The 26,115-nt window shown below is 50.1% G+C and overlaps 1 protein-coding gene and 1 long non-coding RNA gene across 3 annotated transcripts in view; one reads left to right on the top strand and one right to left on the bottom strand.

Annotated features, from left to right (window-relative positions):
- POU5F1 (POU class 5 homeobox 1) overlaps positions 1-21,250 on the bottom strand; it is a 26,880-nt gene extending 5,630 nt beyond the window's left edge. Inside the window, exons 1-2 of one of the 2 annotated variants that reach the window (XM_064380616.1) lie at positions 20,889-21,250; positions 5,844-5,876 (exon numbers count right to left, since the gene is read on the bottom strand). In XM_064380616.1, coding sequence (XP_064236686.1) covers positions 5,844-5,876; positions 20,889-20,963 — 108 coding nt within the window. In that variant the 5' untranslated portion in view covers positions 20,964-21,250. Of the gene's footprint in view, positions 1-855; positions 1,261-5,843; positions 5,877-20,888 lie in introns of those variants that run through there. The other variant, XM_012435400.3, reaches the window with a different exon arrangement.
- LOC135276620 (uncharacterized) lies at positions 20,913-26,115 on the top strand. The gene is made up of 2 exons (XR_010344159.1): positions 20,913-21,402; positions 24,517-26,115. It is a non-coding gene; the product is annotated as an uncharacterized LOC135276620 (long non-coding RNA).

Below are 26,115 nucleotides of genomic sequence, written 5' to 3'. Positions count from 1 at the left end.
AGGTCTCAAGGCTTAGTACCTGATTTCTAACTGCTCACACTTGTCGCCTTGGACGACTGGAAGATACATCTTTAATACTCCTCAGCAGGGCTGGATGCCTTCAATCCCTCAGCAGCTCTACATTTGGGGAATGGCCTGGAGAAATCTCTCACCATTTCTTTTTCTTGTTTACAACTTATGAAATCAATCAAAATCCAGCTCTCTACAAGGGATGCCAGGGTGTGCACCTTAAACAGTGGTGAGTCACAGGCCTGAGGCAAGCAGAGGTCAAGGGAAGACAAGCCCTACACTGGACTCAGCGCCACACGTGCACACACACACAGCCTAAACAGGAGCTCCTATCAGAAACCAGTCACACCGTAGACGTTCAGGAACAAAACCCCTGGGACAATCACTGTTTTTACCCTCAGGCCATACTTAACCCTAAGGCCAAGATTTTGGGTCTGATAAGGGTCAAATTTTCAAGCAGGACTAAGGGTGGGAGAAGAGGCTCAAACCAATCCCAAGCTGAGTGCTGGGCCAGTAATGAGTGACTGGGCAGGCCTAGGAAATGAGAGCAACCCTGACAAGGGTTGGGCCAGAGCAAAGGCCAGCCTGGGCCAGCTTCCGACTACCCCAGGCCTCCCGGCCCTCACCTGTGGTTGTCTCTTCAAATTCCAGCTTCCAGTTCCCACCTGGCCCCTGCCTCCCAGGGCTGCCTGCAGTCCATACACACCCCTCCCCGCCCGGAGCAGACGCCCCTGCCTGCTCCTCTCCTGGGTTCCAGGTCTGGGCAGCTGCAGGTGACCACTTCCCACTCAGGCTGCCCTGCCATGACCACCTCCCCACATCGCACCCCCGTCAAAGCTCACTTGCCTCCTCCGGGTTTTGTTCCAGCTTCTCCTTCTCTAGCTTCACGGCACCAGGGGGGATGGTGCAGGGCTCCGGGGAGGCCCCCTCGGAGTTGCTCTCCACCCCGGTTCCTGCTTCGCCCTCAGGCTGAGAGGTCTCCAAGCCGCCTTGGGGCACTAGCCCCACTCCAACCTGAGGCCCACAGTATGCCATCCCCCCACAGAACTCATACGGTGGGGGACACGGGGGAATCCCCCACACCTCAGAGCCTGGCCCAACCCCTGGCCCGATTCCTGGCCCTCCAGGAGGGCCCTGGAAGCTTAGCCAGGTCCGAGGATCAACCCAGCCCGTCTCCGGTCCCCCTGGCCCATCACCTCCACCACCTGGAGGGGGCGAGAAGGCGAAATCCGAAGCCAGGTGTCCCGCCATGGGGAAGGAAGGCGCCCCAAGCCGGGGGCCTGGTGAAATGAGGGCTTGCCAAGGGACTGCTCAACCCCTCTCCCCCTCCCCAATCCCACCCACTAGCCTTGACCTCTGGCCCCGCCCCCTGGATGGGTGGAGGAGAGGGAGGTGGGGGGGAGAAACTGAGGCGAAGGGTGTTTGCCTAATGGTGGTGGCAGTGGTGTCTGTGGAAGAGGAAAACCGGGAGACACAACTGGGTGCCCCTCCAGGACCTCGGTGCAGGTCCCCCACAGAAACTTTTTTTTTCTTTTTAAAAGACAGGGTCTCACTTTGTTGCCCAGGCTGGAGTGCAGTGGCATGATCATGGCTCATTGCAACCTCTATCTACTGGGCTGAAGCAATTCTTCTGCCTCCACCTTCTGAGTGGCTGGGAAAATTTTCAAGTAGCACTTGAAAATAAAAATAATTTTTTTATTTTTAGTAGAGAAGGGAGTCTTGCTATGTTACCCAGGCTTGTCTTGAACTCCTATTCTTAAGCGATGCTCCTGCCTCTGCCTCCCAAAGTGTCAGGATTGTGGGCCACCACACCCAACTTTAAACTCCCAACAGGCTCTCAGGCACTCTCTCAGGCTCTGCTCACCCCCCCGTCTGGAATCCCTCCTACACCTCCACGTTCTTCAGGAACCCAGGTGCTTGATCCCCTCTCCAAAGACCTCTGGCACTGTCCTTTCACTGAGGCCCAGTCATCCTCTCAGCTCCTCAAATTTACTGAACCTGTGTGTGAGGCTATCCTTCAATCCATCAGTAGCCATAAGCATCCTGGCCAGCTGCTCCCTTATGCCCTCCCCCTGACCCATCCATCCAGAACCCTAGGCATTCCCTTCCAGATACTGGCCAAACCCAGCCACGCTGAAGCCTGGGTGCCCAGCACCATCTGCTCAGCCTGCCAAATTCCACCCCATCTTCAAGAGTAGACTGCCAGACAAGTCCTCCATGCCGTATCCCTGTCTTCCAGAATCAGACTCTGGAGTCTCCTCATCTAACTGAGGAGTTGGCCCCTACTTCCCCTTCAAGGGACCAGGCTTTGGACTGACTGGCCTGAGTTTCCCAACCTTCGTTCAAACAGAGGGATCAGACACCCGCTTCGGGCCCCCTCCACCGCAGAACCTGCACATCAGGCTTCTTGCTCCCCTCTTGACCAAAACTCAGACATCTAATACCACAGCGGCTAGCCGGGCGCGGTGACTCACGCCTGTAATCCCAGCACTTTGGGAGGCCGAGGCGGGTGGATCACGAGGTCAAAAGATCGAGATCATCCTGGTCAACATGGTGAAACCCCGTCTCTACTAAAAATACAAAAAATTAGCTGGGCATGGTGGCGCGTGCCTGTAATCCCAGCTACTCAGGAGGCTGAGGCAGGAGAATTGCCTGTACCCAGGAGGCAGAGGTTGTGGTGAGCTGAGATTGCGCCATTGCACTCCAGCCTGGGTAACAAGAGCGAAACTCTGTCTCAAAAAAAAAAAAAAAACCCACAGTGGCTCCTAAAACACCTTCTCCCTCCCCCACCTCCCTGGCCCAGGCCTCTAGCCCTAGGCCCTGGGTGGGGAAAACCAAGGGGTGGGGGTATAGAGAAAAAAATATCTGACTTCAGGTTCAAAGAAGCCTGGGAGGGACTGGGGGAAGGGGGCAGGACAATGGCCTTGGCTGGACAATCCCGGTCCCCAGAGGGGGCAGCTCTAACCCTAAACAAGTGCTCAACCCTTGAATGGGCCTGGATGGCTCCCCTGGGGACTGCTTCCTGCTCCCCAACCCCCCAGTCCCCATCCCCTCACACAGAATCCTCTTCAGAGACACTAAAAGGAGCTCCAGCAACCCCCTTCTGCAATCCCCTCAAAGACTGAGCCTCAGACGGGCACCAAGGGCCCCCCACAGGGACCTAGGTATCTAGTTCCTCCTTCCTCTGGGGGACTCAGGCGTCCAGCCTCATTGTGCATTCCTCCCCCAGACCCCCAGATTGAGTGATGTGCTTTGTTTAGTGGGGCTGGCTGGCAGAAGGATGCAGAGGAGGTAGAGAGCAATTTGTGGAGGGGTGCAGGAAGGCTGCCTGAAGCTCCCTGTCAGGGTCTGTTTTTCTGGGTCTGGCCGGAGTATCCTGAGGCTCATGCTGCTGGCCTAGTGCTTGATTCTGTTTGCAAGAGAATAGCACCAAGGAATGCCTGTCTGTGAGGGTTGATGTTTGTCTGTCTGCTCCCAAAACGCTCCCAGTGGAGGGCCTGGGGTAAGTCTGGGGGCTCCTACAGCTTCGAAGGCCAGGTCTGCACTGGGCACACTGATCTCTGTCCACTTAAGTAAGGCTTCCCATCATTGCAGGCTCCAGGCTCAGCCCTGCCTGGGCTTGTCTGCTGGGGTCAGCAGCTCTGTCTGCCTTCTGAGGGGCTGCCTTCTGAGGTGTCCCGTGGCCAGCTGTCTTCATCTTGGTGGCATCTGTGAGTCTTTTGACCCCTGACTGTCATGCGCCCATCTCCTGTCTGTACACTTTTTGAGCCTAATTGAATGCGTGCATTTCAATACCTGCCATAGGTCTGCCTGTAGGTTTACAAGGCAGTGGGGCTGGAGCTGTGTTCATCTCTCAGCCTCTACTGCTCAAAAGGCAGGTAGCTTATGGGGGCCTAGTGGGGGTGGGAGGAACAGGCTTCAGAACAGGAGGGGGGCCCTGCCCAGCCATCTCAACCCCCAGGACAGAGCTATTCACGGCACCTTTGTCATGCATCTCTCTGCTGTCTGCCAAGAAGACAGCCTCCCAGAGGAGGGGGAGGAGCAGGCCTAGGATTTGGCTGGAATCTCCACACCAGTGTTTCTCAGCTTGCCGTCGTCTGGGTTCCCCAAAACCGCTCTCCCAAGCCAGCCAAGAGTGTCCCTGCTGCCCATTTTCCTAGTGGCTTCTAAAACACCTTCCCCAATTTCCCCACTCAACACCACCCTCGTTTTTAAATTACAATTTGTACTGTAGGTGATGTGTTTCTGGCCTGGACCATGGACCTATTCCCGAGAGGGACGCAGACAAGGGGTGGGTGCCTGGGTCCCTGCCTGCCTTGTAGCTGGATATGAGCTGGGTCAGCCTCCTGAATGCCTGGAGTCCTAGCCAGCCCCCTGCTGGGGAGCTCAGGGCTGATCGGAGGTTGGGGCATGTGTTCCTTCCTTCTCACTGTCCTCTTATGTCTGAAGGGTAGGCGTTTCACTTCTGCTAAGGCCAGCTCTCCGAGGCCCTGACCAGTGCTGGGGGGTTTCACCATGTTGGTCAGGCTGGTCTTGAACTCCCGACCTCAGGTGATCCGCCCACCTTGGCCTCCAAAGTGCTTGGATTACAGGCATAAGCCATCGTGCCCGGCCATTTTTTGACAAATTTTTGAGATAGAGTGTCACTCTGTCACCCAGGCTGGAGTGCAGTGTGGTAATCTTGGCTCACTGCAACCTCTCCCTCCTGGGTTCAAGCAATTCTGTCTCAGCCTCCTGAGCAGCTGGGATTACAACCACGTGCCACCAGGCCCAGCTAATTTTTTGTATTTTTAGTGGAGATGGGATTTCACCATGTTGGCCAGGCTGGTCTTGAACTCATGACCTCAGGTGATCTGCCCGCCTTGGCCTCCCAAAGTACTGGAATTAGAGGTGTGAGCCACCACACCCAGTCAGGCACATCTTTATTATTGCAGTGCAATGTCAAGACTCTTCACAGAGCACTGCCAGGAGACCCAGATGAGGTACACCTCTCCCCACCAGGTGTGGCGGCCAGCATGGCTGGGTGGGGAGAATTGAAAGGAGCAGACTTGTTGCTGTCAGCCCAGCCTTCCTTCCCCTCACTTGGAGATGGGGTGCTGTTTGGTTGAGAAATCAGCTGAAAAAACTCAGTTGGGCCCAATGGAGACTTCTCGACCAGGTTTAGAAAACCACTTATTTTGACATCTGGGCTTGTCTATCTGAAGGCAAAAGAAAGGGAAGAAATGGAGGGCTGAGTGAGGCTTCTGGCTTGGCCCACCTTGGGAGATGATCCCCCTTAACAGCAATTTGGACAGATTCCTTTGTTCACTGTGGACCAAACCCCCTCTTCTCAACAATGGACCCTCTGATCTCCCCCAGGAGATGTGCAAAGTGAGGTCGTCTTTTTTTTTTTTTTAAATTAAGACAGGGTTTCACCATGTTGGCCAGGCTGGTCTTGAACTCCTGACCTCAGGTGATCCACCCACCTTGGCCTCCCAAAGTGCTGAGATTACAGGCCTGAGCCACTGCACCTGGCCCTGAGGTCATCTTATTCCAAAGACACTCTTACCTCAAACAGAGGAATCAGCTCTCTGGTTGTAGCCCGCAGCGGGTCAGAGGTGAGAGCAAGAGAGGTGGGTGAGCTGGGAAAAGTCGGGAACAAACTAGGAGGCTAAGGACCATGTTCTAAGTCCTGGCTCTGATTCCCCAGCTAATGGTACCTCCCCCTTCTGTGCCTCAGTTTCCTCACCTAGGAAAGAGGATTTGAACTAAATGAACTCTAAATTTCCTTCCAACTCAGATATAAAATTGTTGCCCCACTCTCATATGCCCTCCCATCTACCCAGCCCACTTACTTGACATGGGAATGTAGACGTCTCTCTGCACACCTGTGAAGAGAAATGGGGGTGGGAGAGGTGGGAGTGCTGTTCAATGAGATTTTGGCACAGACCTCCCTGTACCCACCACCTACCTCCAAGCAGCCTTCCTGGGAAAGCCTTTAGAGGTTTTCCCCTTAAGTTTGATCAAGAGATATAGGAGGAGGCCAGGCTGGGAGTGGTGGCTCATGCCTATAATCCCAGCAGTTTGGAGGCTGAGGTAGGCAGATCACTTGAGGTCAGGAGTTTGAGACCAGCCTGGCCAACATGGTGAAACCCCAACTCTACTAAAAATACAAAAAATATTGTTAGGCCGGGTGTGGTGGCTCACGCCTGTAATCCCAGCACTTTGGGAGGCCGAGGTGGGTGGATCACGAGGTCAAGAGATCGAGACTATACTGGTCAACATGGTGAAACCCTGTCTCTACTAAAAATACAAAAAGATTAGCTGGGCGTGGTGGCGTGCGCCTATAGTCCCAGCTACCTGGGAGGCTGAGGCAGGAGAATTGCTTGAACCTGGGAGGTGGAGGTTGCAGTGAGCCGAGATCGTGCCACTACACTCCAGCCTGGCACCTGGCGAGAGAGAGAGACTCTGTCTCAAAAAAAAAAAAAAAAAAAAGGCCAGAGTGGCTCATGCCTGTAATCCCAGCCCTTTGGGAGGTGGGCAGAACACAAGGTCAGGAGATGGACACCATCCTGGCCAACATGGTGAAACCCCATCTCTAAAAAAATATGTGGTCTTGCTATGTTTTCCAGGCTGGAATGCAGAGGCATGATCATAGCTCACTGCAGCCTGGGACTCCTGAGATCAAGTAATCTTCCCACCTTAGCCTCCTTAGTAGCTGGAACTACAGGGACCTTCTACCATACCCAGCTCAAGAATATGTATTTTTTAGCTGGACGCGGTGGCTCACGTCTGTAATCCTAGACTTTGGGAAGCTGAAGCAGGGGGATCAAGAGGTCAGGAGATCCAGACCATCCTGGCTAACAGGGTGAAACCCCATCTCTACTAAAAATATAAGAAATTGGCCAGGTGTGGTGGCTCACGTCTGTAATCCAAGCACTTTGGAGGCTAAGGCGGGTGGATCACCTGAGGTCGGGAGTTCAAGACCAGCCTGACCAACATGGTGAAACCCCATCTTTAAAATAAATAAAATAAAATAAAATAAAATAAAAATATAAGAAATTAGCCGGGCATGGTGGCACCTGCCTGTAATCCCAGCTACTTGGGAGGCTGAGGCAGGAGAATTGCTTGAACCTGGGAGGCAGAGGTTGCAGTGAGCTGAGATCATGCCACTGCACTCCAGCCTGGGCAATAGAGACTCCATCTTAAAATAATAATAATAATAGTAACATTCTTTTTTTTTTTTTTTTTTTTTTTTTGGAGACGGAGTTTCGCTCTCGTTACCCAGGCTGGAGTGCAATGGGGCGATCTCGGCTCACCGCAACCTCCGCCTCCTGGGTTCAGGCAATTCTCCTGCCTCAGCTTCCTGAGTAGCTGGGATTACAGGCACGCGCCACCATGCCCAGCTAATTTTTTTGTATTAGTAGAGACGGGGTTTCACAATGTTGACCAGGATGGTCTTGATCTCTTGACCTCGTGATCCACCCGCCTCGGCCTCCCAAAGTGCTGGGATTACAGGCTTGAGCCACCGCGCCCGGCCGTAATAATAGTAACATTCTTGAGACACATGTGATGTAAGATAAGTAGTTGTTGCTAGGATCTCTCAGTTAAGCTGTGCAGTAGGTCTGTGCTGTCCTATATGGTAGCCATTAGCCACATGTAGCAACTGAGCATGTGAAATGTGGCTAGTCCAAATTCAAATGTGCTCCTAAGTGCAAGACACACATGAGATTTCAAAGAAATCCCAGCTACCCAGCTACTCCCAGTGAGCCAGGATCACACCACTGCACTACAACCTGGGCGACAGAGCAAGACTCTGTCTCAAAAATAAATAAATAAATAAATAAATACATATATATATATACACACACACACACACACACACACATCACATATACACACATAAATTAGCTGGGTGTGGTAGAGGGCGCCTATAGTCCCAGCTACTCGGTCGGGAGGCTGAGGCAGGAGAATAGCTTGAACCCAGGAGGTGGAGGTTGCAGTGAGCTGAGATCGTGACAGTGGCGCGATCCAAAAAAAAAAAAAAAAAAAAAGGCTAGTCACCACGCCCAGCTAATTTTTTTGCACTTTTAGTAGACACAGGGTTTCACCATATTGGCCAGGATCCTGACCTTGTGATCAGCCCACCTTGGCCTCCCACAGTGTTGGGAATACAGGATTACAGGCATGAGCCACCATGCCCAGCCTATTTTTGTTGCTGTTTTGCGGGGTCTTGCTATGTTGCTCAGGCTGGAGTGCAGTGGCTATTCACAGGCGCGATCCCACTACTGATCAGCACGGGAGTTTTGACCTGCTCCGTTTCCCACCTGGGCCGGTTCACCCCTCCTTAGGCAACCTGGTGGTCGCGTGCTCCCGGGAGGTCACCATATTGATGATGCTGAACTTAGTGAGGATGCCCGATCAGCATAGCACTACAGCCCAGAACTCCTGGGCTCAAGCGATCCTCCAGCCTCAGCCTTCCAAGTAGCTGGGACTACAGGCACACACGCCACTGCGCCCGGCATTTTTTTTTTTTTTTTTCCTTTTTTGAGGCAGAGTCTTGCTCTGTTGCCCAGGCTGGAGTGCAGTGGTGCCATAACTCCGCCGCCGCCCGCCCCCCGCTAATTTTGTTTTTGGTATTTTTTTTTTTTTTGAGACGAAGTTTCGCTCTTGTTACCCAGGCTGGAGTGCAATGGCGCGATCTCGGCTCACCGCAACCTCCGCCTCATACGTTCAAGCAATTCTTCTGCCTCAGCCTCCCGAGTAGCTGGGACTACAGGCGTGCGCCACCATGCCCAGCTAATTTTTGTATTTTTAGTAGAGATGGGGTTTCACCTTGTTGACCAGTATGGTCTCGATCTCTTGACCTTGTGATCCACCCGCCTCGGCCTCTCAAAGTGCTGGGATTATAGGCGTGAGCCACCGCGCCCGGCCTTTTTTTGGTATTTTTAGTAGAGGTGAGGTTTCACCATGTTGGCCACCACTGGTTTCGAAATCCTGACCTCACGTGATCTGCCGGGCTTGGCCTCCCAAAGTGCTAGGATTACAGGCGTGAGCCACCACGCCCAGCCGAGAATCTTTTTTTTTTTTTAGATGGTGTTTCACTCTTGTTGCCCAGGCTGGAGTTCAATGGTACAATATCATCTCATCACAACCTCAGCCTCCTGGGTTCAAGTGATTCTCCTGCCTCTGGGATTACAGGCGTGCAGCACCATGCCCAGCTAATTTTGTATTTTTAGTAGAGACAGGGTTTCTCCATGTTGGTCAGGCTGGTCTTGAACTCCCAATCTCAGGTGATCCGGCCGCCTCGGCCTCCCAAAGTGCTGGGATTACAGGCGTGAGCCACCAGGCCCGGCTTCTCTCTCTTTTTTTTTTTTTTTTTTGAGATAGGGTCTCACTCTGTCACCCACATTGCAGTGCAGTGGCACAATCATGATGCCACTGCAACCTCTGCCTCACGGGCTCAACTGATCCTCCCACCTCAGTCTCCAGAGTAACTGGGGCTACAGGCATGCACCACCAAGCCTGGCTAATTTTTTTTGTATTTTCTGTATTGACGGGTTTTCACCATGTTGTCCAGGCTGGTCTCAAACTCCGGAGCTCAAGCAATCTGCCCACCTTGGCCTCCCAAAGTCCTGGGATTACTGGCCAAGTTTAAGCTTAAGTGGGAGACACGGGAGAATTGCTTACCAGAGGCAACCAGTTTCAGAGGAAGCCCTACCCCCTACTCCTGACCTTATCTCACAACCTCCATTGCCCCAGACCTCCCTGGACTCCAGAAAGCGCTCCCAAGGGGCCTCATAAAGGCCACAGTTTAGGGAAAGTTATGGCTCAGAGGAAGGGGAGAGGTGCTACATAATTAAGTCCCCATAAGACTCAGCAGCCGCGTGAGGCATCGTCAGGCCTACAGTGGTGGTGGTGGCACCTGGCCTCAGTTTCCCTCGAGGGCAGTACTCTCGCTGAAAGGCGGGGCGGGGAGAGGGGGACGGGGCTCAGGCGTTGTGGGGGAGGGGCACACTTAGCAGCTATGGAGGACGGAGCAGAGCCCTGCACTCACTGGCCTGACTTCCGGAACGAGCCGTTTCCAGCAAGCACAGCAGTAGGACGAGGGTGTGCAAGAGAGCAGGCCACCGGGGGTAGTGCTTCTCGCTCAGCTGCAGCTCCCCAGCAACCAGTCCCGCAGAAATCACAGGCCGAGCTCCCACCCGGCATAGTCCTGCCCTGCTCCAAGCAGCCCGTATGGGGAGGCTCCCATTGGGCCGAAGCTGCTTCGGAGGCGGGACTTTCCCTTTTCCTTGAACTCCATAGGGTTAAGTCTAGTCCGAGACAGGGGGTGATTTGGCCCACCCATACTTAGAATTTGGACTTTGGGGCCTGGCGCGGTTACGCCTGTAATGCCAGCACTTTCGGAGGCCGAGGGTGGGCTAAAAATACAAAACTTAGCCGGGTGCGGTGGCAGGAGACTGTAATCCCAGCTACTTGGGAGGCTGAGGCAGGAGAATCGCTTGAACCTAGGAGGTGGAGGTTGCGGTCTGCCGAGACCTTGCCACTGCACTCCAGCCTGAGCGACAGAGTGAGACTCCGTCTGGGGGAAAAAAAAAAAAAGAATTTGGGGTTTGGCCGGGCTCGGTAATCCCAGTGCTTCGAGAGGCCGAGGTGGGCGGATCACCTGAGGTCAGGAGTTGGAGTCCAGCCTGTCCAACTTGGTGAAACCCCGTCTCTACTAAAAATACAAAAATTAGCTGGGCTTGGTGGCACGTGCCTGTAATCCCAGCTACTCGGGAGGCTGAGGCAAGAGAATCACTTGAATCCGGGAGGTGGAGATTGCAGTGAGCTGAGATCGCGCCGTTGTACTCCAGCCTTGGTGACAGGGAAGACTGTGTCCCCCGCCCCCCCAAAAAAAAAGAAAAAAAAAAAAGAGGCCTGGTATAGTGGCTCAAGTCTGTAATCCCGTGTAATCCCAGCATTTTGGGAGACTGAGGCAGGCAGATCACGAGCTCAGGAGATCCAGACCATCCTGGCCAACATGGTAAAACCCCGTCTCTACTAAAAAGACAAAAATTAGCTGGGTGTAGTGGTGTGCGCCTGTAGTCCCAGCTACTAAGGAGGCTGGGGCAGGAGAATCGCTTGAACCCAGCAGGCAGAGGTTGCAGTGAGCCGAGATCGCGCCACTGCACTCCAGCCTGGGCGACAGAGCAAGCCTCCGTCTAAAAAAAAAAAAAAGAAAGAAAAATGATTCGTATGGTTTTCAGAATAACAGGGCAGAATATTTGACTTTTAGGCTATCAAAGTATGGGGTAGTACCTACCTCCACAGAGTCTGTAGCCAACTGGATATGGATAACTGTTTATTAAGATACACAACAATACAAGGATACATTCTAAGAAAAGTGAGGTTGGGTATGGTGGCTCAGGTCTGGGTCTGTAATCCCAGCACTTTGACAGGCTGAGGCTGGAGGATCTCTTGAGCCCAGGAGTTAGAGGCTGCAGTGATCTATGATTGTGCCACTGCACTTCAGTCTGGACAAGAGCGAGGCCCTGTCTCTATTGAAAAAAAAAAAAAGGAAAGAAAGTAGGTCAGGTGCAGTGACTCATGCCTGTAATCACAGTACTTTGGGAGGCTGAGGGAGGTGAATCACCTGAGGTTGGAAGTTCGAGACCAGCCTGACCAACATGGAGAAACCCTGTCTCTACTAAAAATACAAAATTAGCCAGGCATGATGGCACATGCCTGTAATCTCAGCTACTTGGGAGGTTGAGGCAGGAGAATTGCTTGAACCCGGGAGCTAGAGGTTGCGGTGAGCTGAGATTTTGCCATTGCACTCCAGCCTGGGCAACAAGAGCAAAAACTGTCTCAAAAAAAAAGAAAGAAAGAAAAGAAAAAGGTACATAAATTGAGAAATCCATTGTATTCTAATTTTACTTAGCCAGCCCCTTATTAATGAATTTTTGCTTGTTTCATTTTTGCCTTTACAATGTTGTGACAGATGTCTTCATATATTACTTTGCCCCTAATTCTCTCTCTCTCTCTTTTTCTCCTAAGACAGAGTGTCTGTCGCCAGGCTTGACTGCAGTGGTGCGATCTGGACTCACCGCATCCTTTACCTCCTAAACTCAAGTGATTCTCCTGCCTCAGCCTCCTTCATATCTGGGACTATAGGTGTGTGCCACCACGCCTGGCTAATTTTTTGTATTTTTAGTAGAGACAGGGTTTCCGTGTTAGCCAGGAATAGTCTTGATCTCCTTGTGATCCGCCCCCTTCGGCCTCCCAAAGTGCTGGGATTACAGGCATGAGCCACCGTGCCTGGCCATTATTTTTGTATTTTTAGTAGAGATGAGGTTGCACCATGTTGTCCAGGCTGGTTTGGAACTCCTGACCTCAGGTGATCCTCCCACCTCGGCCTCCTAAAGTGCTGAGATTACAGATGTGAGCCACTGTGCCTGATCCAATTATTTTATTTTTTATTATTAACATGAAAATATTTTATTTATTTTTTCTTTATTTTAACTTTAAGTTCTGGGATACATATGCAGAATGTGTAGATTTGTTACATAGGTATACATATACCATGGTGGTTTGCTGCACCTATCAACCTGTCATCTAGGTTTTAAGCCCCGAATGCATTAGGTATTTGACCTAATCCTCTCCTTCCCCTTGTCCCCCACCCTATTTTATTTTTTTGAGATGGAGTCTCTCTCTGTTGCCCAGGCTGGAGTTCAGTGATGCGTTCTTGGCTTACTACAACCTCCACCTCACAGAGTCAAGCCATTCTCTTGTCTCAGCCTCCCAAGTAGCAGAGACTAACAGGCACTCACCACCACACCTGGGTGATTTTTTTTTTTTTTTTTAAAAGACAGGGTTTCACCATGTTGGTCAGGCTGGTCTTGAACTCCTGACCTCAGGTGATCCGCTCCCGCCTTGGCCTCCAAAGTGCTTGGATTACAGGCGTGAGCCACCACACCCGGCCAACCTGGGTGATTTTTGTATTTTTTTGTAGAGATAGGGTTTCCCCATGTTTGCCAGGCTGGTCTAAAACTTCTAACCACAAGGGATCTGCCCACCTCGGCCTTCCAAAGTGCTGGAATTACTGGTGTGAGCCACTGCCCCTGTGAAAATATTTTTATTTTTATTTTATTTTATTTTTAAATGGAGTTTCGCTCTTGTTACCCAGGCTGGAGTGCAATGGCGCGATCTTGGCTCACCTCAACCTCCACCTCCTGGGTTCAGGCAATTCTCCTGCCTCAGCCTCCTGAGTAGCTGGGACTACAGGCACGTACCACCATGCCCAGCTAATTTTTTGTATTTTTAGTAGATATGGGGTTTCACCATGTTGACCAGGATGGTCTCGATCTATTGACCTTGTGATCCACCCGCCTCGGCCTCCCAAAGTGCTGGGATTACAGGTGCGAGCCACCGCGCCCGGCCTGAAAATATTTTTATTTTAAACATTTATTAAATTTATTAAAATTTTATTTTAAAATTGCACTATTTACATATAGTAAAATAATCACATCTTTAGCAAATCTATCAATGAATTTTGACAAATACAGCCATGTCACTTACACCCCTCTCAAGATATAGAAAGTTCCTTTTGCCCTCTTCGATTCTGCCCTACCCCTGAGTAGCCATGGATCTGATGACTATCACTATGGAGAAGTTTTGCTGGTTTTAAAACTTCCTATAATTGCATGCATAGGGTATGACCTACTTTGTGTTTGGCTTTTTGTATTTGGCATAATATCTTTTTATTTTATTTATTTACTTATTTATTTAAAGACAGGTTTCACCATGTTGGTCAGGTTGGTCTTGAACTCCCGACCTCAAGTGATCCGCCCGCCTTGGCCTCCAAAATGCTTGGATTACAGGCGTGAGCCACTGCTCCCAGCCTGTATTTGTCATAATATCTATGTGATCCATACATGCTATTGCACCATTTTTTGTTTTTTGAGACAGAGTTTTGATTTTGTTGCCCAGGCTGGAGTGCAATGGCTCAATCTCTGTTCTCACCACAACCTCCTCCCAGGTTCAAGTGATTCTCCTGCCTCAGCCTCCCAAGTAGCTGGGATTATAGGCATGTGCCACCACACCCGGCTAATTTTTTGTATTTTTAGTAGAGATGGGGTTTCTCCATGTTGGTCAGGCTGGTCTTGAACTCCCAACCTCAGGTGCTGGGATTACAGGTGTGAGCCAGTGCGCCCAGCTTTTTTTTTTTTTTTGAGTTGGAGTCTCACTCTGTCACCCAGGCTGGAGTGCATTGGTGAGATCTCAGGTCACTGCAACCTCCTTTTACTGGGTACAAGTGATTCTCTTGCCTCAGCCTCCTGAGTAGCGGGGACTACAGGTGTACATCACCATGCCCAACTAATTTTTGTATTTTTAGCAGAGATGGGAGCCGGGGGGCTGAGGCAGGAGAATCGCTTGAATCCTGGAGGCAGAGGTTGCAGTGAGCCAAGATCACACCATTGCACTCCAGCCTGGGTGACAAGAGTGAAACTCTGTCTCAATTAAAAAAAAAAATAAGCCACACGTTGTAGCTCACACTTGTGGTCCCAGCTAGTGGGGATGCCAAGGTAGGAGGATTCCTTAAGCCCAAGAGTTCAAGCCTGCAGTGAGCTGTGATCATACCAGGGTACTCCACCCTGGGCGACAGAGTGAAACTTTGTCTCAAAAAGAAAAAAGAAAGCAAGATGCAGGAAAGGATATGTAGTTTGCTAAAATGTATGTGAAATGAGGGAAATTACATATATATATATATATGTATATACATACACATACATACACACATTTATATTTGCTTGCATATGCATAAAAGATCTACTTTTTTTTTTATTGGATGGATTCTCAGTCTGTCACCCAGGCTGGAGTGCAATGGATGGTGCAGTCTTGGCTCACTACAGCCTCCGTTTCCTGGGTTCAAATGATTCTCCTGTCTCAGCCTCTCAAGTAGCTGGGATTACAGGCTCCTGCCACCACGTCTGGCTAATTTTTTTGTATTTTTAGTAGAGATGGGGTTTCACCATGTTGCCCAGCCTAGTCTTGAACTCCTGACCTCAGGTGATCTGCCTGCTTGGCCTTCCAAAGTACTGGAATTAGAGGCGTGAGCCACCACGCATGGCCAAATGTCTGTTTTTATTTATTTATTTATTGAGACTAAATCTTGCTCTTGTTGCCCAGACTGGAGTGCAATGGCATGATCTCGGCTCACTGCAACCTCCACCTCCTGAGTTCAAGAAATTCTCCTGCCTTAGCCTCCCGAGTAGCTGGGATTACAGGCGAGTGCCATCATGCCCAGCTAATTTTTGTAGTTTTAGTAGTGATGGGATTTCACTGTATTGGTCAGGCTGGTCTCAATATCTTGACCTGGTGATAAGCCCACCTTGGCCTTCCAAAGTGCTGGGATTACAGGCATGAGCCACTGCCCTGGCCAAGACTGAGACTTTTTGCCTTTTGAATTTTTAACAAAATGAAAACATAAAATGAAAGATAATTCCAAGGAGAAAAAAAAAACCCAAAAAACTCATAGTGAAAACTCAAGGAAAAATAACTCACCCTGATAGATTTCTCTTACCTTCATTAAGAGAAAAAAAAATTGTCTAAAAGTTTTGTCACTCCTTTTTTTTTTTTTGGAGATGGAGTCTTGTTCTGTTGCCCAGGCTGGAGTGCAGTGGTATGATCTCGACTAATTGAAACCTCTGCCTTACGAACTCAAGTGATTCTCCTGACTCAGCCTCCTGAGTAGCTGGGACTACAGGTGTGCACCACCATGCCCAACTACAGGTGCATGCCGCCACACCTGGCTAATTTTTGTATTTTTAGTAGAGATGGGATTGCACCATGTTGACCAAGCTAGTGTTGAACTCCTGACTTCAAGTGAGCCACTGTGGCCCACCCTCAGCCTCCCAAAGTGCTGGCATTACAGGTGTGAGCCACTGCACCCAGGCAAAGCCCAATATTTACAAGGGATTCTTTTTATATTTTTGAGATGAAGTTTAGCACTTGTTGCCCAGGCTGGCGTGCAATGGTGTGATCTCAGCTCACTGAAGCCTCTGCCTCCTGGTTTCAAGTGATTCTCCTACCTCAGCCTCCCTAGTAGAGATTACAGGTTTTTAGTAAAGATGGGATTTCACCATGTTAGCCAGGTTGTTCTCGAACTCCTGACCTCAGATGATCTTCCCACCTCGGCCTCCCAAATGCTGGTATTACAGGCTTGAGCCACTGTGCCCAGCCTTTACAAGGGATTCTAATGGCCTAATGCAACAATTGTGGCTTCAGTGAGTTCACGTCGCCCTCTGGTGTCCATATGGGGTCAAGGATGTGATATTTAGAAAAAACACTGGTAATTCTGGAGGATGCGTAATTGAAGCCATTTCCAACTTTTCAAGATTCTCATTTTTTTTTTGAGATGAAGTCTTGCTCTGTCACCCAGGCTGGAATGCATTGGCACGATCTTGGTTCACTGCAACCTCCGTCTCCCTGGTTCAAGCGATTCTCTGCTTCAGCTTCTGGAGCAGCTGGGACTACAGGTGCATATTTTTGTATTTTTTGTAGAGATGGGGTTTTGCCATGTTGGCCAAGGTGGTCTGGAACTCCTGGTCTCAAGTGATCCACCTGCCTCGGTCTCCCAAAGTGCTGGGATTACAGGCGTGAATCACTACATCTGAGCTCTTTTTTTTTTTGAGACAGAGTCTCACTCTTTCGTCCAGGCTGGAGTGTTGGTGGCCTGATCTTGGCTCACTGTAACCTCCACCTCCCTGGCTCAAGTGATCCTTCCACCTCAGCCTTCCAAGTAGCTGGGATTATAGGCGTGCACCACCAAAGGTTCTCATTCTTGGCCCATTCTATTATCCCTATGAGTGCACTTGCAGTTGTCATACTAGGTCACCCTGTATTTGGATCAGAAGGTACACGAGCTCCTAGGGTCATATCCCAGCGCCAAACATCTGAGAGCAATAGAGCAAGGCCTGTGGGTCAAAGTTTTGAGGAGGGGTGGGAAGGACTGAGGGTGTTGGGGCCAGACTGTGGAGTGGCAGGAAACCCAGGTGCTGTGTGAAGCAGAGACCATGCATTACCCTCTGAACCACAGGCAGTTTCCTCCTGGGTGTCTGCCATTCCCCAGACTCCCATGGAATTCAAAAACTGTAGCCTTGGGCTCGTGAGTTCTCCGGGATGGGCCAGGCATGGTCTTGTTTATCCTACACCTCTGCTTCATAGAACTCTCCCAGTCCTCTTCTGTTATTAGAGATCAAACCAGATTGCTTTAGGGCAGTGGTTCTCAAATTGTAGTCCTGTTTGTAGACAAACAGCATTGGCGGCCGGGCGTAGTGGCTCACGCCTGTAATCCAAGCACTTTGGAGGCCAAGGTGGGCGGATCACCTGAGGTCGGGAATTCAAGACCAGCCTGACCAACATGGTGAAACCCCGTCTTAAAAAAAAAAAAAAAAAAAAAAAAAAAAAAAAAGACAAACAGCATTGGCATCACCTGGAAATTTGTTAGAAATGCAATTTTCTGGCACTGCCCACATATATTGTATCAGAAACTGCATTTTAACCTCTTCCCCACCCCTGGAGAATTCTGCTTTTCCTCAGTCCTCTCTCTCTTTTTCTCTCTCTGTGTCTTGAGTCTCAATATTGAGTAGCTGTGATTTTGGAATAGTCAGATGTGGGACACCCTTTCTTGCCAGGAAGCACCTGGCTCCTCAATCAGCTTAGTCCGATTCTTGGTCTGGCCCCTCAGGGAAAGAAATTCACGTCCTGGATTCTGAGCAATGCTCTCTTGTCCCAGGTGCCTGCTGGGCTCTTACTTATACTTCAAAACATAGCTTGAACATTGTCTCTTTTGTGAATGTGACTCCTACTTGATAGAAGATGGTCTACTTGTGAGTTTGCAAAGCATGTGTACATGTCCTGCCAACCATTAGTGTTATCATTTCCTTACTGATCTCTGCCTGAGCAAGACTGGGACAACCTTGAGAGCAAGGAAGGTTTGTTTCCTCTTACCTCAGCCCCAGCTCCTTAAACACAATGCCTGGCACATGGTAGATAGTTGAGAAATATTACTCAATGAAGGGACTGCTTTCAATGGCATGATAGACAGGAAAGCAGAATGAATCAGGCCAAAAGTGGCTGGAGGAAGATTTTCTAAATCCTGGTGCTGGGCACAGGGCCCCCTGAAGTTTGCTTTTGAATCCTTCTTATCTGTCTTGTTCTCCTCTCACCAGGCACATCCCCGCCCTCCAGAGCCCACCTAGTCACACACTAACTTTCAGGACCACCTTCCACATCAGCCAGGTGCAGAGCCCACAGTGACTTCCTGTCTTGGCTCCCAATGCTCAGCTGCAACTCTGAGGCCAATTTCAGTGGGAGTTAGGAGCTTGTCCAATGGAGGTGTCACTAGGAGTGACAATGGCTGACTTTAAGATTAGAAAAGTACTGTTTACTTTCAAAAGAGAAGACAGCTCCACAAGGAATGTACAGATATCTGCAGGGCTCAGGTCTTCAGGGGATGAACAAGGATGATAACCCCAGGAGCACTGGGACCTGTGCTCATTGGCTGACTGTCCCGCCGACCTGTCACCCACAGCCTAGGCAGGGGCTGGGCTCTCACCTCAGCCCATTCTCACACCCCGGATGTGGATGGTCCCGGACTGTGAACTCGCCTGGGCTCTGACCCTGGGTGCTCTTTCTGCTGCTGTGGAGCCTCTGTGGGTGTGACGCATGCACAGGGGGCTTCACAGGAGACCGAGTGCCCTTTAAGTCTCACGACCTACATTTTTGGGGAATCCATGTCAGGTGTTCATATTTCAGGGACTCAGATGTCCAAACTGTGAAAATGAGACAATCTATCCCATTTCTCAGGTGTAGTGAGATTAATTTTATATGACAATCAGTAATTTCTATGTTGATGGTATTCTCAGTGTTGCCTTTATCTCTCAGCCGATGCCTATGAGCCAAGGATAAGTCAGGCATTGTAGAGGCAGAGTTCCTTTCCTCCTTCTACAGGCGCCATTAACAGGAATTTCCTTCAGGCTACGTTTGAAAAGGACATTTGGGCTTTTTAATTAAAAAAATTTTTTAAATTTTCTTTTTTTATTTAAAGACGGGGTTTCACCATGCTGGTCAGGCTGGTCTTGAACTCCCAACCTCAGGTGATCTGCCCGCCTTGGCCTCCAAAGTGCTTGGATTACAGGCGTGAGCCACCAGGCCCAGCCTTAATTAAAATTTTATTTTAAATGTTTTTAAAATTCACGATAGAAATTTTATCCTAAAATAAAGTAAAACTTGCTTAATTACAGAAAATATGAAAAGTATATAAAAGTAGGTTCTCGTTCTGTCGCCCAGGCTGGAGTGCAGTGGTACGATCCTGGCTCACTGCAACCTGGAATCAGAGGATCCTTCTGCCTCGCCTCCAGAAAACGCTAGTTTTTAAATTTTTTTTTTAAATTAATTTTTTCTAATTTCTTGTTTTTCTTTTTGCGTTATGAGAGAATAGAAAACGCTAGTTTTATAGGGTATGAACCATAGCGCTGGCTATTCCTTTCTTCAACACGTCCTCCCAGCCTTCTCTCCTTTCTCCACTCTCATTTTTTTAAAAAAAAATTAAAATTCTCGGGCCAGGTGCGGTGGCTCACGCCTATAATCCCAGCACTTTGGGAGGCCGAGGTGGGTGGATCACGAGGTCAAGAGATCCAGACCATCCTGGTCAACATGGTGAAACCCCGTCTCTACTAAAAACACAAAAATTAGCTGGGCATGGTGGCGCACGCCTGTAGTCCCAGCTACTCAGGAGGCTGAGGCAGGAGAATTGCTTGAACCCAGGAGGCGGAGGTTGCGGTGAGCCGAGATCGCACCATTTCACTCCAGTCTGGGTAACAAGAGCGAAACTCCGTTTCCAAAAAAAAAAAAAATTAAATTTCTCTCGTGGTAGTCTCATGAGATCCTTTCTCCACTCTCTACATTTGATCCCCAATGTATTCCAGCCTCGAGGCCAACACACGTGACCGCGTCCGCCTGGGGCAGGTCAGGGAAGGGACCCGAGGCAGCGCTGTCACCTCATTCTGTGAGCCGAGCGCCCTGGGCCCCGCTGGTCTTGTATCATTTCAGTGAAGGTCACTCCAGACTTTTTTTTTTTTTTTTTGAGACAGAGTCTCGCTCAGTCGCCACGCTGGAGTGCAGTGGCACGATCTCGGCTCACTGCAATCTCCGCCTCCTCGGGTTCAAGCGATTCTCCTGTCTCAGCTTCCCAAGTAGCTGGGACTATAGGCGCCTGCCAACACGCCTGGCTAATTTTTTTTTTTTTTTTCTAAGAGACGGGGTCTCGCTATGTTGCCCAGGCTGGAGTGCAGTAGCTATTCACAGGCGCGATCCCACTACTGATCAGCACGGGAGTTTGGACCTGCTCCGTTTCCGACCTGGGCCGGTTCACCCTTCCTTAGGCAACCTGGTGGTCCCCCGCTCCCGGGAGGTCACCATATTGATGCCGAACTTAGTGCGGACACCCAATCGGCATAGCGCACTACAGCCCAGAACTCCTAGGCTCAAGCGATCCTCCCACCTCAGCCTCCCCAGTAGCTGGGACTATAGGCACGTGCCACAGCGCCCGGCTAATTTTTGGATTTTTAGTGGTGACGGGGTTTCACCATGTTGGCCAGGATGGTCTCGATCTCTTGACGTTGTGATCCGCCCGCCTTGGCCTCCCAAAGTGCTGGGATTACAGTCGTAAGACACTGTGCTCGCCTGTCACTCCCGACTTTGATGGGGGCCACACTCGGGGTATAAATTAGGATCCTCAGTGAAGGGGCGGGACCATGGGAGGATTTTTCTTGGCCCCTTAGTAGTGGATTTTCTTCCGCGTGGCGGAGCCGGTTTCCACCAGAACCACGCAGAGGCGGGCGCTGCCTTACCGGGGTGTCAAAGCAGCAGGAAGCTTTTCGGATCCTAGAATCCGTGGGCGGCCGGTGGGAGGGGCTGAGGCGCATTTCCCTACTTGCCGGGTTCCGAATCCACCTTGGTGCTGTTTCAAGCGAGTCGGATTCCAGATCGGGCTCCAGCCTGGACTCAGAATTCCTGCCCGCGGGTCTGCATTTTACAGCGTTAGGTGTGAGTGCCCCGCAGTTGGAGACCAGAAGCCGAAAGGCAGCTCCGCCCTCCCCAGCCCGCAGCGCCGTTATTCCGTTTCCGTGTCAGTAAAACTTGTCATTTTCCGTAGACCAGGGCGGGGTGACGGGTGATCCCAGTCCTCGCAGTGAACTCCAGGCTGCAGAATTCAAAATGCTTGTGGGCGCCGAGCGCAGCTCCTCCCCGGGTTATGTAAGCGACCACGCTGGGCTGTTTGTCTTTCTTTTCCGGACCCAGCAGTGGAGCCTCAAGTCTGTGAGGAGGAAGTCGCTGCTGTGCTCTTGAGTCCGGGTGTCTAAGGCAAGTGCTGAGGGAGCAAACGTAGTTGATGGGTCAGAACAGAAGGGGCTGGAGGTGGGCTGGAAAAGGACAGCTGTGGATAGAAGACCTGGGAGGCTTGGAGAGGAAGGGGCAGCCAGACTTGGACCCTGGGGAGTGACTCACTGGGAGCCGAAGGCCATCTCGGCTTTCCCTAGCCCAAAAGGGTGGGATTGGCTTTGTTTCTCCCTGCCATCACCTCAAAATGCCTTGGTAGAAACGTTACATATTATTTGTAAGGTTTGTTCTTGCCGAGTTTAAAAGGAAGAAACTGAGGCCAACACAAGAAGATCCAATATGAAGGGTTTATTCAGGCTCCCAGGCGAGGTTCTGCGGTCCCACAGGAGGGGCTGGAGAAGTCCCACGGACTCCTCTCAGACTTGGGGTTTTATAGGGAGTGAAGGAGCTCGATTGGTTGTGGGAGAGCAGGACTACTATTGGGTAAGGTTACAAGCCTTTGTTTGCATACAGGACTTGGTTGCTATTGGTTAGAATTATTCGGCTGCTATTGGCTAGAAAGACTTGGCTGCTATTGGCTAGAATCACAAGACCCCGCTTGCATACTGGGTTCTTTAAGGGAAAGTCAGGCTGTGTGAGAAGGGGAGAAGGGAACTTGCTGGAGCAGGTTCGAGCTTTCGGAAAAAAGAGGGGGGAGTGGGGGATGTGTGTCCGAGCTCCTGGCGAGGCAACCGGCCTTACATTATTGTTATTTATTTATGTATTTATTTTATTATTTTATTTTTTTGAGATGGAGAAAGAAGGAAAAAGAAAGAAAGAAAAGGAAAGAAGGAGAAAAGGAGACAGCTGAGGTTCAGAATATGTAGCAATGTTTATTGCTATAGTCCATTCAATGAACTATGGACTATTATGCAGTGTTTTAAAAATAGGAGTTTTGCCAGGTAGCTCACACCTGTAATGTCAGCACTTTGGGAGGCTGAGGTGGGCGGATCTCTTGAGGTCAGGAGTTTGAAACCAGCCTGGTTTGAAACCAGAGCTCGCCACCACGCCCAGCTAATTTTTTGTATGTTTAGTAGAAACGGGGTTTCACTATATTGGCCAGGCTGGTCTCGAACTCCTGACCTCATGATCCACCTGGGTCAGCCTCCCAAAGTGCTGGGATTACAGGTGTGAACCACCGCGCCCGGCCCGACACCTATTTTTCCATTCTGCTCTAGCATCTTTGCTTCCACCTCGATGGTAAACTCCTTGAGACTGGTGGCATCTTGGGAGGTGATTAGATTCAGATGAGGTTGAGAGGTCGGGGCCCCCATGATGGGATTAGTGTCCTTTTAAGAAGAGAGAGATCCTCTGAAATACAGGCAGAAAAAAAAAAAAAAAAAAAAAAAAAAAGAAGAGGAAGAGACCGGAGCTCCCACTCTTTTCACCACGTGAGGATATGGCAAGAAGGCAGCTGTCTGCCAGGCAGGAAGAGGGCCCTTGCCCTGAACTGAATCTGCTGGTTCCCTAACTTCAGACTTCCAGGGCCTAGAATTGTGAGAAACAAATGTCTGTTGTTTAACCAATCCATCTGTGGTGCTGTGTTATGGCAGCCCAAGCTGACTAAACAAGCACCAAAACCAAACCAGCAACTCCCCCCTTTCCATGCTCAGACCCAGTATTAAGGAATTCTGGTCACAGCATTTATTCATCTATTTAATAAATATTTAGTAAATGCTTCTCTGCCAGGCATTTTTCTAGGCCTGGTGATCATTTAATCAAAAGACACTAACACCTGTTCCCTGGTGCTTACAGTCTGAAAAACAGACAACAAAGAAAAATACAATAACAGTAGTGGATTCTATGGATGTGTTCCAGCAATTTATTGCTGGGTAACAAATAATCTTAACATATAAAAACCAACCTTTGGATGGGCACGATGGCTCACGCCTGTAATCCCAGCACTTTGGGAGGCCAAGGTGGACGGATCACCTGAGGTCGGGAGCTCCAGACCATCCTGGCTAACATGGTGAAACCCCATCTCTACTAAAAATACAAAAAATTAGCCTGGCGTGGTGGCACATGCCTGTAATCCCAGCTATTTGGGAGGCTGACGCAGGAGAATCGCTTGAACCTGGGAGGCAGGGGTTGTGGTGAGCTGAGATTGCACCATTGCACTCTATCCTGGGTGACAAGAGCGAAATTCTTTCTCAAAGAAAAACCTTTATATTATCTCTCATTCTGTGGGCTGATTGGGCTCAGCTGGGCAGCTCTTCTGTTCCATGTGACATGGCCTGGGGCTGCCATCATCTGGAGCCCAGCTGGTACAACGCATCCAGGAGGCTCCTGCACAGGGCTGCAGTTGGCGCTGGCTGTTGGCTGGGAACTCACTGAGGCTATGAACCAGGTGACATGGGTTCTCATCCACCTGCTGCTCCATGTGACCCGGCTGCTTCCGGCTCCACACCTGGGGTCCAGGTGTTTTAAGTAGCTAAGCCAGAACCTCAGAGCATCTTATGCTGAAACCTCAGAAGTCAGGCAGCATCATGTTCCTCATATTCTAGTCACCAAAGCAAGTCCCAGATCCAAAAAGAGGGGGATTAGGATCAGTTTTTGATAGGGGATGACAGGGTCACATTGCTGAAGAGAATGTGGGATGGGAGATATTGTTGAGGCCATCTTTGGAAAAGGACTTTTACACTTGGAAAGTGATAGGTGATAAAAAGAAAAAATAATGCGAAGTAATACAGACAGCATTTTAAGTAGAGTGGTCAGGATGGGCCTCATGAAGGGGCCATTCGAGCAGACTTCAAGAGGAGAGAAACTGAGCCATGCCGGTGTGTGTGAGGGAAGAACCTCCCAGAATCACCCTCATGTACACCCATGCTCTGTACATACCCAGGGCTCTGCACTGAGGCAGACCCTAAAGCTAGAGTGGAAAGAGGGTGGACACACTTATGGAAAGACTTCTTCAGAGAGTGGTGGGGACCCAGGTCTCCCCTTCCTGTTGTGGCTCTTACAAGTCCTGGAGTTGGGGAGGGGAAGGCACTGGCGTGTGGAGGAAGACTAGGAGAGGAGGGGAGGCAGAATGAAGTGCGTCCCACCCTCACTCCAGCTCTCTGCTCTCTCTTCTCCTATATCGAGTGCCTCCCTCCCCAGGGCTTGTGGTGCCTGACGAGGAGGACCCTGAGGGCAGCCACACCAGAAGCATCTGGCTTCTCATCTGCCAACCTCACACTGACCTGGCTGCAGGAAGGGAAGAAGCTGACCCTGGACTCAAGACCCAAAGGGACTCAAGACTCAGGGAGATGAGACTTACCAAGTCTGAGCAGCTGTGGGAGTCCTTCCAGCTGAGATACACCTGCTTGGAGGGGCTCCTGGGCCTGGAGGGGCTCCTCAGTGTGACTGGATGAGGTGTTTTCAGAGGACCAGGGTTGCGGATGGGGGTATCTCATCCAGACCCTGCCCCCCTATCTGGCCCAGCACCCAAGGCCGCCTCCCTCCTCCCTCCTCAGTGGAGATGCTGGGGATGTCCTCAGTCACCCTCTGAGCACTCACACATCACTCCTCATTTGGAAGTTTTTCTCACTCTAACCTCCTTCCTTCCTTCTGCACCTTCTGCCCCAGCCCCCGGCTCTGGCCTCTCTCTCTCCTTTTCTACCCTCTAGTGGGTAATGACTCACTTCCCACTGAGGAGCGAGCTCTAGATGAGAGTCTGGACTCTTAGCGAGGTTAGGAGAAGGAAAAGGCTTATGGGCCAGGGCATGGGAGGGAGAATGGGCACAGCTAGAGCAGAAATGGAAGGGTTGGGGGAGGCAATAAAGACAGATGTTTCCATATCATTTTTCTTTCATGGTCCAAGGGAGCTGTCCTTCCCCCAGGCCCAGGGAAGTGAAAAGAGAAGCAGGAACAGAGATATACTCCATAGGAAAGAAAAATATAAGTGATCCCTCCTGCTGTCTCTTTTTTTGTGTGTGTGTGCCTGTTTTGGCAAATTTTGTAAGTGAAATTTGTTACCAAGACATGAAAATCTTTTTATAAAAAAGTCCCTAAATATTTGAGAATAAAATTATCAATGTCTCAGCTCTGCAGACTGAAAAAGCAGAAGCTTTACAGAATAAAATCATGCTTGCACAACTCCTCTAAGGGATGTCAAAGGCCGCACTGAATAAGCTCTAAAGTAGTGCTGAAATGACATTTATTTGCTTGTGTGAGTTTAAGCAGGTGTTGGAATTGAGGCAGGTTGGGTAATGAGGGAAGTAACCATGTCCTCGGGACATAGCGATGGTAATGACCATACAATCAACACAATAAGCTCCACATTCGCTTTGTAGTCCGGCTCATTCAAGCAAAACTATCTCCAGTAGGGAATTTACCATGCAAAGAACATGTGCATTTTGATTTCACCTGTCTTCGGACTGACTCTTTGCTCATCACAGTAGTAAAAAACACACCCTTGGGTGGAGATTGAAGATGCTAATGAGACATGAGATGTGTGAACAAGCATGTACAGCCACTGCACATGTGCATGCCAAGGACCACCCAGAACATGGTTGCTAGTAACTCCTCTTCCCACCCACCTCCTATGAATAATCATGTAAGACTCCCGTAAAGGGAGTTTCTCCAGCAGTAATCAATGTTGACTCAGCCTTAGGAGCAGGCTGCCTTCAATCCTCTCCCTCTCAGGGCCTACAGTCTATTTTGGACTTAACTTTCAAAATATTATTTTTCCTTTGTAATAAAGTGCTTTGTACTTGA

Source organism: Aotus nancymaae, unplaced genomic scaffold (assembly GCF_030222135.1).
Source record: "Aotus nancymaae isolate 86718 unplaced genomic scaffold, 86718_ANA_hifiasm-v0.15.2.pri h1tg000027l, whole genome shotgun sequence".
NCBI lineage: Eukaryota > Metazoa > Chordata > Mammalia > Primates > Aotidae > Aotus > Aotus nancymaae.
This window is presented reverse-complemented; position numbering and strand designations above follow the sequence as displayed.